The sequence below is a fragment of the Belonocnema kinseyi genome, chromosome 6 (assembly GCF_010883055.1).
Source record: "Belonocnema kinseyi isolate 2016_QV_RU_SX_M_011 chromosome 6, B_treatae_v1, whole genome shotgun sequence".
Lineage (NCBI taxonomy): Eukaryota > Metazoa > Arthropoda > Insecta > Hymenoptera > Cynipidae > Belonocnema > Belonocnema kinseyi.
In genome coordinates this window covers 59,193,243-59,205,962 of record NC_046662.1, presented here as the reverse complement: position 1 = coordinate 59,205,962, position 12,720 = coordinate 59,193,243, and the positions used below count along the sequence as shown (strand labels likewise).

General features: G+C 26.3%; 1 protein-coding gene across 1 annotated transcript in view; it reads left to right on the top strand.

Moving 5' to 3' along the window:
* The first annotated feature begins 8,093 nt into the window (after positions 1-8,093).
* Positions 8,094-12,720, top strand: part of LOC117174891 — a 32,956-nt gene continuing 28,329 nt past the window's right edge. The window contains exons 1-2 of the mRNA XM_033364315.1: positions 8,094-8,186; positions 8,694-8,816. Of these exons, the coding sequence (XP_033220206.1) occupies positions 8,736-8,816 (81 nt within the window). The 5' untranslated portion in view covers positions 8,094-8,186; positions 8,694-8,735. The remainder of the gene's footprint in view (positions 8,187-8,693; positions 8,817-12,720) is intronic.

Genomic DNA, 12,720 nt, shown 5'->3' with positions numbered 1-12,720 from the left:
ATTTATCTTTTTAAATGAAATTTCAACTAATGGCTAAAAATGGACCCTTTTTAGTTAAAAATTCAACTATTTTGTTTGAAAATTTATATACTTTGTGGAAATTTCGTCTTTTTTATGTAAAATTAATCTTTATGGTTAAAAATTCCACTTTTTCATCAAAATTGCAATTATCCTGGTTAAATATTCATAATTTTAGCTTTAAATTCATCAATATAGTTGAAAATTAATTCCTTGAACTGAAAATTCAAGTGTTCCATTGCTTTTTTTAAATTGATCTTTTCTAATTTAAAATTCAAAAATTTGAATAAAAATTTATCTTTTTTAATAGAAAATTCAATTATATTGTTCAAAATACACGTATTTTGTTAAAAAGTCGATTTTTTCATAGAAAAATATCTTTCTTTAAAAGTTAATTTTCTTGTCTAAAAATTCTTCTTGTTGGTTAAAAATTCTAGTATTCCAGTTAAGAATTTATTATTTTAGTTGAAAATTCATCTTTAGGTTGGAAACAAAATTATTTGATTAAAAGTTGAACTCTTTTATTACAAATTATTTAAACATTTAATTACTCAAAATTATTTTTTAGTTGGAAATTCATCTTTTTGGTTAAAAATTAATTTATTTCATTTAAATATTCATTATCTTAGTTGAAAATTATATTTCTGGTTTGAAATTTAACTATTCTAGTCAAAAATTTTAAATTGTAGTTTAAATATAATCACTCTGTTTGAAAATGTAACTATTTTTAAAAGTTTTTTTTTCATGTAATTTTTTTAACTGAAAATTTAAGTTATTCCAGTCATTTCCAGTTTCATTTTAGTTCAAAATTAATCTGTTTTATCAACTCCTTTGTTAAAAATTATTTTATTTTTTGAAGATTCATAATTTTAATTAAAAATTCTTTTTTTTTTGTATAAAAATGAGCTTTATGATGGGAGAATCGTTTTTTTTTATGGAAAGGAATTTTTTCCGAAAATTGAATTATTTTATTGAAACTTTGTTTCCTTTTTAGTTAAAAATTAATTATTTTTTTCTAAACTGAAAGTGTAAGTATCATACCAGTTAATTATTTCATAATATTAAATTAAAATTAATTTCTTTGGCTGAACATTTATTTTGTGACTCAAAATTTAATTATTCAATTTTTGGTTAAAAAATTATCTTTTCAAGTTGAAAATTTGTCTTGTTTCGTGGAAATTAATCTTCTTGCTTGAAAATTCATCTTTTTGGTCTAAAGCTCAATTAATTCATTTAAATATTCATCAGCTTAGTTAAATATTTCATAGTCTTAGTTAAAAATTCATCTGTTTGGTTGAACATTAATTTCTTAAACATAAAATTGAAGTATTATTTAAGTTTTGGTTGACAATTTATCTTTTTTACAGTAAAAATTAATTTTTGTTAGGTTGAAAATTCATGAGTTAGGTCCAAAATTAATGTTTATTTATTTATTTAGAGAAATCCACGGGGAAGTCCCTTTATTACAGAAAGGCCTTAAATCCTAATCATTCTAGTTTAAAATTGATCTTTTTGGCTTAAAATTCAACTATTCTCACTATTTTTTCTCACTGAAAGTTTAGCTTTTTCATTTTTGTTGAAAATTGATATTTTTTAGTGGAAAATTTGTTTTGCGGCAAATATGAATATTTTACGTTTAGTTGTCCGGGAAAATTGAAAAACTTGACCGGGGAATTTGGAATTGTCCGCCGAATAGCCACCTTGGCGTGTAGTGTAACTGGACTCAGGGAATACGTAATTTTATTTACCATTATATTTTACAGCTCAGTGTTTATTTTAAATAGTATTATATATTAAAAATTTCAAACCACACGGAATTCTTAAAATGGACCTTTGTAGTAATCCTGAAATTCGAGAAACTTGTCATTCATATTTAAATCTTATTTGGGAAGAATTTGAAAAGTATTGAATTGTACCTTTTGTATTGATGTTCAAGAGATTGTTGATTTTATGAAATCTATTTTTATAAAAAAAAAAGAATATTCCTTGAATATTTTTAGGCTGCACTGATTTTGTATTTCGGTTTAGCTCATATCTACAGCGTGGACCAAAAACTACAAAACCATGAAAACTGGCTTATCGTTGTCCAATAAAAAGGGACTGAGATGTTAGTTTAGCTGAAATTTACTCAAGAGTATCGATCCTCGAAATTGTGAAAAATTTCGAAAGATTGTTTGCGAGAGAATAATCGAGGCGCTAATTTTTATAAAACAAAAGATCAACGTTTTTCTGAAGGTCGTACTAGAATCGAAAATGAGATTATGTGTGGATTAAGGTGGGTTAAGTGAAGCAAATGGATTATATATTGAAACTTTAAATCTTTAACATCTCAAGAAACCAATTTTATAAAGTAAGATTACAGAAATTAGATTTGATTTTAAAGGATAATAAAAATAAAAAACAAATCCAAGATGTGAAAGATTTTTTGTTTCAATATAAAATCCAAAATTATTAATAAAGTTTCTTTTGAAACTTACCAACTCTTTTGTTACTTAAATCCATCGCTTGCAATGGAAAGTAACGAACGTACTGATTTTGTTTTAAAATGATTTCTGAACTCGCAATTCGCGGGAATAAAGTAGACAAACGATTTCTTATTGTTAGTGATTAACAGAAAAGCTTTATAAAATCCAGTACAGTGAATTATTTATAGTAAGATTCGTTGCAAAATGGTTCTATTTACAATTACTTCGCGCTTGGTGAATTCTTGCGTGAGGGAAGTAATTGAAACTTGTACAAATCATTAAAAAAAAATATTAGAATTCGAGGCTTCCATAATTTTCGAAGTCTTGATTATTATTGTACATAAAAGTTTTTCGTCTGCTTGATTCTGAAAATATTCTTGCGGACTGATATATATTACTTAAGTTATTTAATTATTTTGCCTTTGAATTTAAGTTATTTATACTCGATTCAGTTTCTTGACAAAACAAGATTGTGAATTCTACGTACTTCATTGTAATATACGAGCAGTGCTTTATTGCGTATCGCTGACGCCGAAAAACTTTAATTTAACAAGGTGAAACATGCTATTGGCAATTTTAGCTTCAGTTTATAATTACTTTTATTGAAATCTTATTACCTGAGTATTAATTTGCCAGTGAAATAATATGCAATTTTTTGCTATTTTGTGCCTGCACTTTTTATAAATTTAATTTATTATTAAATTGTCTGTAAATTTAACTTTTTTTAATAATCTTCCAAAATTATGCAAATAGTTTATTAATTTTTAATACCAAATTTGTTTACCGAATAATTATAAATTTCTAAATTTTCCCCTTAAAGAAAACATTATAAAAATTATTATTGCCATAATTTTAAAAGATTATTGAAGAAAATGATTTTTATAAACATTTTAATAAATAAAAACAGGGTGCACGCTCTTCCCCTTATTTTCTTGGTCCTCTTTTTTTATTGAGCCATTTGAAGTTGAGTTTGAGAGCACAGAAAATTAGGGAGAAAAAAAAGCTAAAATAAATCTAAATCGTTTGTACTGAGGGATAACAAATACTTGTGGTTTGGCATTCGACAAAAGTAAAGAAAAAAATTAATGAGTAAAATTTAAGGATTTCAATTTTAATAGATTTTCTTATGGTTCCAAAATTATGACGAATTTTGTGATATTTACAGCTTTTACTAGTAAACAATAATAAAAAATTACGAAATTTAAAAATAAATTATTTGCTCCATAACAATTTCTGTGAAAATGTTTTAAAAAAATCAACTTGAACCAAAGAAACATTTTATCATTTTCATTTTTCGATTAAAAAAACTTGTGATTTAGGATTCTTGGAATTTCAGTTTTTGCGAGTATGGGAAGTTTTTTCTTTATTTAAAAATTTTTTATTTTTAAATTTAAAAACGTGAACAGAAGATATTAATTGATTTCAAATTTTTATCTTTACTTGTTTTGGACATCGACCCTAAAATTGTTCTCCTAAGTAAATCCAATTTTGAAAAATAAATTCTTTAATGGCAGTAGTAATTGAAAAATCGTTGAAAATTATTTACAAATTTAACATTTGTTTTCGACAAGTAAAAATAAAATTTTAATTTTTCTCTTATTTTCCCCTTTTTCGTTATTAAATTACCATATTTCCACATTTTTCAGCTCCTTTAGCCCTGTGATCCTTATAAAAATAAAAAAGTGTAGGCAGCGAGAATTCAACACGCGGCGTTTCAGCTATGATGCTGAAGCGCTACTGCCTGAGCTTTCATTACAAAAATGATGAACCGAAACTAAAATTGACAATTGCCGGTCTTATCTCGTAAGCTAAATTTAAATTAAATTATTCGATCGATATAATTAACATTGGAATACAAATTTCAAGTAAGAAATTTTAGCGATACGTTATTTTTTAAATATCAGCATACTTCGCTTTGAAATCGCGTTGAGGCCAAGTGCTTTGAGAATTCTAAGATAAAACTTTTTAAACCCATGACACGCGGTTAAGAAGTTAGAGTTAATTTACAGTTATATTCCCTACAAGTATTATTTTATTTTGTCCTGCACGGTGATGAGCATCTTTGCACTTATACTTTTTTTTCTCATAAATAATCAACAGGATTGCGATCGACCTCAAATCGCTTCTTCCAGCAAAAGTTACTACTCTTAAAGTCTTAAATTTATGAGCTGTGAAAATAAAAATTCGTTGGGCAAGTCTGACGAAGGAAATAACAAGATCGACTTTTGTTTATGACGTTAATTTATTGAATAATTTATTTCTTAATGTTATTAGAGATAATAAGCGGGTCATTTATTCTTTCTCTTCCAATACTCGACTTCCACGGCAAAGCTGTGTGTTTTTTAGTGCCGGACGTTTCATATAAAAAAAAATTTCCATGTTGGAGATGTGTGGGCAAATTATGGGTGGAGAAGTGGCGAAAGTAAGGGGAAATAGGAAAGGAAGAGTGAGGCGAAACTGCGGAAGGGATAGAAGTGATGTGAAATAAGGGGTAGGATGTGAGGAGAAATTATTGGAGGAGTAGAAGAAATGGTGGAAAGAGAAGTAGGGGAAATTATTGGAAGGGAAGTAGGAAAACGAGGGGAGGGGAAGTGATGGAAAATAAGGTTGGATATTGGAGGCGTGGAGAGGGGAGGTCGGCGTAAACTGAGGTGATGCGAAACTGGGGAAGAATGAGAAGGGAAATGAGGAGTGGGGAATTGGGGGAAATTGTTGGAGAAGAAGTAGGGAAGTGAGTGAAAATTATGGGAATTGAGGAAAGAGGAAGTAGGGGAAATGCAGGAGATAAGAGTAGGAAAGTGAGACGTAACTGGGGAAGGATGAGGAGGAGAAATGATAGGAAATAAGGGGTGGGGTGCGAGGAGAAATTATTGTAGTAGGAGATATGATTGGAAGGGAAGTATGAGAAACGAGGGTAGGGCGAAGTGATGGAAAATAAGGGGGTTATTGGATGTGAGGAGAGAGGAAGTAGGGAAAATAGGGGAGGGGGAGTGAAGAGAGAATGTGGAGGGAAAGTGAGGGGAAATTATTGAAGAAGTATAGACGTGAGGGAAAATGGTGGGAGAAGAAGTAGCGTAAATGAGAGAGGGGAATTATGGGAAATAATTAAAAGGGAAGTAGGAGAAATGAGGGGAGGGGAAGTAATGGAAAATAAGAGGAATAAATGTGGCGAGGGAGAGGTTTGAGCGAATTAATTAACGTTTTAATAGGCTACGAAACCCTTGTTTTTGGAGACACGCGCCTACTTTGACTAATTTTTTTTTTGATGAAATCTGTTTATGAATCTCTGAGCGAGGTGCTCGGAGGATTTAGTGATAAGATCTTACGGACTTTTGGAGTATCTTTTGCGATAAGGAAGCGTTAATTTGAGATGAATTGGTCGTATTTTAAATAGTTTTTCTACTCGTATCTCATATGAAAATCGAGGTAAGAAGGTGTCGGTGTTTTCAAGTTAAGATTTTAAAAGCGTGTCTCGGTTTGAAGTTTCAGTGCGCGAAAAAAGGTCGAGTCTCGTGAGCTTGAAACTGCCCTCGGCGCAGTATTTCCCGTTAGTTTTACCGCCACCATTTTATTATAAAATATCAAAATATTATATATGTAGATAGTATACATAAATTATAAACGCACTCGTAATATATAAAAAAAAATGAAAAAAAAAACAGAGTGCTCGACTGGACGAGACGAGTTGCTTGATAAAAATTCAGATTGTGCTGGAATTGAATCACCACACTGTACATTTTTGTAAATAGTGTCTACTGGTATTGCGAATTATATATTATTATATTATATTGTATTAAGATTAGAGAGCTAAAAAAAACAGTGTTGATGTATATGAGGTTGAAAGTCTAAATTTGAGAAGACGATAAAAAGTGAAAGTGGGGATGAGATTTGGACACTGACCTGACTCTAGCTATTCTAAGGATTACAATGTTTTATTATTATATATAAAATATGTTGATAACGAGAAAATCATAAAGCATAGAGATAAATATAAATATTATAGTAAGTAGTTTTACATATTGTAACCCGTCACACGTGTAGAGCCGCATTCCAAATAGGTTTTTATGAAAAATAAAATGACTTTTATCAAAGCATAAGAAGCTGTTTATTTCAAGCAAACATTATTTAGTTCCTGGAAATATCCGGATTTTTTTTCAGAATTTTTTCGAGAGTGGTTAAATTAAAAAAAAGTTGAAGTACTATTACGTTTTTGATGTTGTTAAAAATTCGTTGTTTTTTTTTGGTTGAAAATTAATCTTTTTAACTGAAATTTTAACTATTCAAGTTGAATATTTCATCATTTTAGTTAAAAACTCCTTTCTCCGGTTGAAAATTCATCCATTTTAATAGAAAAATGTAACTTTCGTAAAAAAAAGTCAACTTTTTGGTTCAATATTTCATCATTTTGGTTGAAATTAATTTGTGCGACTAAACATTTAAATATTTAATCTGTCATTGAAAATTTAGCTTTTTTATTGGAAAATTCTTGTATTTTTAAAAAATTCGTCTTTTCGGTTGAAAATTAAACTATACTTGATTTAAATTTAAATTATTGTTATAAATTTGCTTAATTGGTAGAAGATTCAACATTTCAGTTAAAAATCCACTTTTTTTAAAATAATAACTTTTATTGAAAATTTACTTTTGATTTGTTTAAAATTAATCTAGTTTAACTGAAAATTTAACTATTATATTTTTGTCTGATAATTAATCTTTTTTACTTAAAATTTATCTTTCTGGTTAAAAATTAATTTTTTGGTTCAAAATTCAACTATACTTAATGTTTGAAGATCTATTTTTTTCAATAATAAATTTTTTGGTTAAAAATGTATCATTTCAGTACAAAATTGAATTATTTTCTTGAATATTCATGTTATTGAGTTGAATTTGACTGCTTTCAACTTGAAAGATTTTTTTAAATATCAATTATTACATTTTTTGTTAAGAATTTATCTTTTTTAATTAACATTTTCTGTATTTTTTTGAAAATTTGCCTTTAGTAGAAAATTAATCATTATGATTGAAAATTCATATATTTTGTTAAGAATCTGTCTTTTATGTATAAAATTATTTTTAAGGTTAAAAATTCCACTTTGTTAGGTTGAAAATCCAGCTATTTTTGATGGAAATTTGAACTAATGGTTTCAATTTTTTTGTCTTCCTTTTGTTTGAAAATCCATAATTTCAGTCGAAAATTCATCTTGCAGGTTGAAAAATGATTTAGTTTGCTAAAAATTGTAGTTATATAGTAAATTCAGTATGACATCTACAATACTTTAATTTATTTCAAATAATTTATTCTATTTTCGTGCAAAATCACCCTATTTCCATTAGAAAATTTTAAGCGTACAAAAAAAAATGTTATTGAACTGCCTGAACTGCAATTCTCTTTAATTATAATAATTAATTTTCAGGACAATTTAAAACATGATTTATTCTTCAACGAAGTCATTTTTCTCAAATTTTAGTTTGAAAATGATCAAAAGATTGTTTAGAGGAAATATTTATTTCAAATTTACCGCGGACTGTTTTTACTTTATTCCGAATTCCGACAGGCGTGCAACACTTGTACGCATGCGCACATGCATTAAAAAGTGGCCGTTTTGTCATTTTGTTTATCGTGTGTTCATTGTCCCGCTCCCTATATTTTCTGTTAATAAAATGAGATTTGTGACAAAAATATTGAATGCATTTTGATTGCAGGTATGTAAGATTATTCTACAGTAAGGGTAGAAAAATCAGAAACACATTTGGCATAAAGATTTGCTCAAAATCGTTCTTTTTACAATCTATGTATTCAGAGGTTAGGAATTTGAATCAAAGTTTATCAAAACAAACCGAATTATAAATTTATATTTTGCAGCACTTTTGCAATAAATTTAATGTTTTTTGATCGATTTATATTGCAAGATATTCTATTTATCCCTTTTCTTTGAAATTTGTATCGAGGACTTTGCGCAACTTCAAAAACGATTTTATAAAGTGAATTACTTTAGTTTGGGATCTTTCTGGCATTATTAATATTATTTATGTTTTTGTTATTCAACCAGAGGAAACATTAGTTATTATTATAATTTTTCCGTATTAAAAGCGAACAAAATCGTTTAAGTTTAGAAATGAAGTTATGAGGATTCATAAATTTATAGATTAATATAGTGTAAAAAGTAGTTTTAATTCTTCTAACTTTCAATTTTGTATTCTTTCACGCAGTGTTTAACACAGGAAAAAGTCGAAAAAGCCAATTGCTTTAAAATGTCGGTGTCATCGAAAATGCAAGAATGGTATACTTCAATCGAAGCCCAGAAATTCGATGGAGTTGCGGAATCAATTACGGTAGATATACATTTTCAGAGCAATACTAAATTTTAGTCAATGAAATTTTAATCCAATTTATTGTTCATTTATTTTAATTGTATTTTTTTATGTTGCAATCTAGGCATTTTGTTCTGCCAGTAAATTAATCTTTCCACTATTTTGAGAATATTTTTCAATTTCCGCTACTGCTATCATTTCTTCAAATTTCTTTTAAAAATATTTTTCAATTTCATCGCTAATTGCCTACTTTACTTAATTGTTTCCGTGGAAAATATTTTCAACACCAGATTAATTTTCGACCGAAGAAGATGAATTCTCAACCAAGAAGTATTATTTTCTACCGGAAATGGCGAATTTTCAACAAAATACATACATTTTTGATTAAATAATTCAATTTCCTTCCAAACAAAAAGAAGTTTTCATAAGTTACAAAAAATTGTCTACTAAATTTTTTAAATTGTAGTTAAATTTGTAAACTAAAAAAGATCCATTTTTAACTACAGAGTAGTCAAATTTTCATTTAAGAGAATTAATTTTCAATTAAAAATAATAAATAATTTTCTATAAAATATTAAAATTTTTTACCCAATGGTTGAACTTTTAACAAAAAAGTGGATTTTCAACCAATCAGTTTAATTTCAACAAAAAAGATTTTAATACAAAATAAATACGGAGTTTCAATAAAATACTTTAATTCTCAAATTAAAACAGATTAAATTTCATCCAGACGATTTAAAAAATTTATTTTATACCAAAAAAATACGCATTTTCAACCAAATACGTACATTTTTAACCAAGTATTAATTTTTCACGAAATAGTTAAATTTTCAACCAAGAAGAATTATTTTCTACCAGAAAATACGAATTTTTGACAAACTCTGCATACATTTTTAACTAAATATTTGAATTTGCCCACAAGAAGATTAATTTTTTACTGAAGGCAAATTTTTAAAAAAATACAGAAAATTTCAACTAACTAGTTTAAAACAGTTGGTGTAATGTTGTTATTCTAAATTTAATTTGAATCATTTGTAGTTTATATTTAGTTCTCAATTAAAAAAAAAACGCAATTTTCTACAAAATATTATAATTTTGTACCAATTAGTTGAATTTTCTAACAAAAAGTTTATTTTCAACCAATCGGTTGAATTTTTAACCGCATATTAAAATTTTCATTCAAGAAATTAATTCAAAACAAAACGAATTTTGAATTAAAATTATAAATCTCCAATTAAACAAAATTAATTTTGAAGAAGGTAGATTAACTGTCAACCAGATAGTTGAATTTTCTGCCTAAAAACATAAATTCTTAACGAAAAATCTAATAGTTGATATTTTAGCAAAAAATATTTTAATTAAAAATTAAAAAACTGTTGGATTCAAATAAGGATTTGGTAAATACTTGAATCCTCGACTAATACAGATTCATTCTCTACCGAATAGTTCTATTTTTACCAAGAAATTTATTTTCCACCAAAAAGAGACGATTTTTGAACAAAATATTTAAATTTTCAACTGAATTGTTAAATTTTCTACCAATTTTTGAATTTTCAAGCCAAAAATACGATTATTAAAAAAAAAGTTCATTTTCAACCGAAACAGATTAATTTTGAAGCAGACTGTTTGCATTTTTAATCAAAAAGGGTGAAATTTCTTCAGAAATATATGTATTTTCAAACCAAAACGAACAATTTTAAACAAAACTATTGAATTTTCAATGAAAAAACAAAAAAGGAATAATTTTAAATGAATAAGAAAAAGTAACAACAGAAAAAACGAATTTTCAAGCAACTTTTTTAAGCTTAAAGCAAAAGAAAATGATCTTTTAAGAAGGGTGAAATTTAACCAACATACTACTTAACAAAAAAAAAATGTTTATACAAAATATATACATTTTCAACCAAATAGTTCAATTTCTACCAAAGTGTTGAAGTTTCAGCCGGAAATACGAACTTTCAACAAAAAGTTAATTTTCAATCGGAACAGATTAATTTTTAACCAGGCATCTATAATATTTAACCAAAAAAGATTATTGTTCGGAACAAAATTGTCGAGTTTAAAAAATTGTTTATTCAAGAAAAAAATGGTCAATCCAGTTATTAAATTTGCCAAAATTTACCAAAATTGTTGAATTTTAAACAAAATAATTTAATCTTGAACAACAAAAATAGTTATATTTTCTTATAAAGTTCTTTTAATCAAGTTCACATTTAAATAATAACATTTTAAATGAACATTAAAGTTCCTTTGTAAATACTTTCAAATATTAGTTTAGAAAGATTGAAATTTTGTTTAAAAGAAAAGTTAATTTGTCATTACACACTTTTTTATTTCGGACTATACACTTTTCAGTTCAGACTAAACATAAGTTTATTACTTAAAAAATTTTATGACAATATTTTCATACTATTCGGATGCCTGAAAGGAAGAAGTTTTTAATCGAGTAATTCAAAATTACAGACATTTTTTTTAACTCGGGGAATTTTTTCGAGAGCGTGATTCATTTTTTTTTAATTGCAATATTAAATTGTTAACAATGATTCTTTATTTGCAAAAGTAGCTTTAAATTACTGTAATGAACTATTTTTTGAAAATATATTTTTTTAAATCAATTTTCTATCCTAAAATTCATTGAAAATTCCTTCTTTTTGGTTGAATTCCATCATTTTTTATTACGAATTTTAATCTTCTTTGGTTGAAATATCAACTAATACATTTTTTGTTCGCAATTCATCTTTTTAAATGAAGATTTAACTCCTTGGTTGAGAATTACTTTTTTGTTAAAAATTGTTTTGTTCTTTTTATAGATCCATGATTTTAATTAAAAATTCATCTTCTTGTTTGAAAAATGAGCTATTTTGTTGAAAATTCGTATTTTTCCACTGAAAATTGCACTATTCCGGTTAGCACTTTAACTATTTTGTTAAAAATCTGTCGGTTTTTTATGTAAAAAAAAATTTGTTTACTAGAAATATAACTATTAAATATTTGATGGAATCTTTTTTAGTTGCACACTTTGGTTTTTTTTTTGTATAAATTTAATGGTTCTCGTTAAAGACTCATCATTTTAGTTAAAAATTCATGTTTTTTGTTTCAAATTCCACTTTGGTAAAAATAAATCTATTTCAATTTTGGTAAAAACTTCACTTTTTTAAATAAAAAATTCAATTATTTGGTTGAAAATTTGTCTTTTTGTATTTGATAATACAAATATTTCGTTGAAAATTCATGTTTTTTTTTTAAATCGTTTTTGTGGTAGAAAATTAATCTTTTCAGTTGAAAATAAGACTAATTGGTTTAAAATTGGACTTTTTCTTTAAACTGCATCTATTCCAGATAAAAATTCATCACTTTAGTTGAAAATTCATTAGTTTGGTTGAAAAATAAGCTATTTTATTGAGAATTCGTTTTTTCTGTGACTGAAAAAAGTTTCTATTGAAAATTTAACTTTTCCAGTTGAAACATTGACTAGTGACCAAAAATTTAACTATTATCATTTCTAACTGAATATTCGTCTATTTTTTTGGGGTTGAAAACTGATATTTTGTAGTTAAAAATTCAATTATTTGTTTGAAAATTGTTCTTTTAAGTTGAAGTTTCAACTGTTTGATTAAGAATCAGTGTCTTTTTTTTAATCGTCTTTTTAATAGAAAGTTAATGTTTTTATTTGAAAATAAGACTACTTGCTTTAAAATTTGACTCTTTTCTCAAAAACGCGTCTATTCCAGATAAAAATTCATCACTTTAGTTGAAAATTCATTAATTTGGTTGAATAATCAACTTTTTGGTTGAAAATTGGCCTTTTTTAGTTTAAAATTCAACTTAAAAAAAAATTCATATATTTTTTTGAAAAATCATCTTTTTTGGCGGAAAATTAATCGTCTTGTTGAAAATTCTCTTATTTTTGCTTAAAAATTCAAGT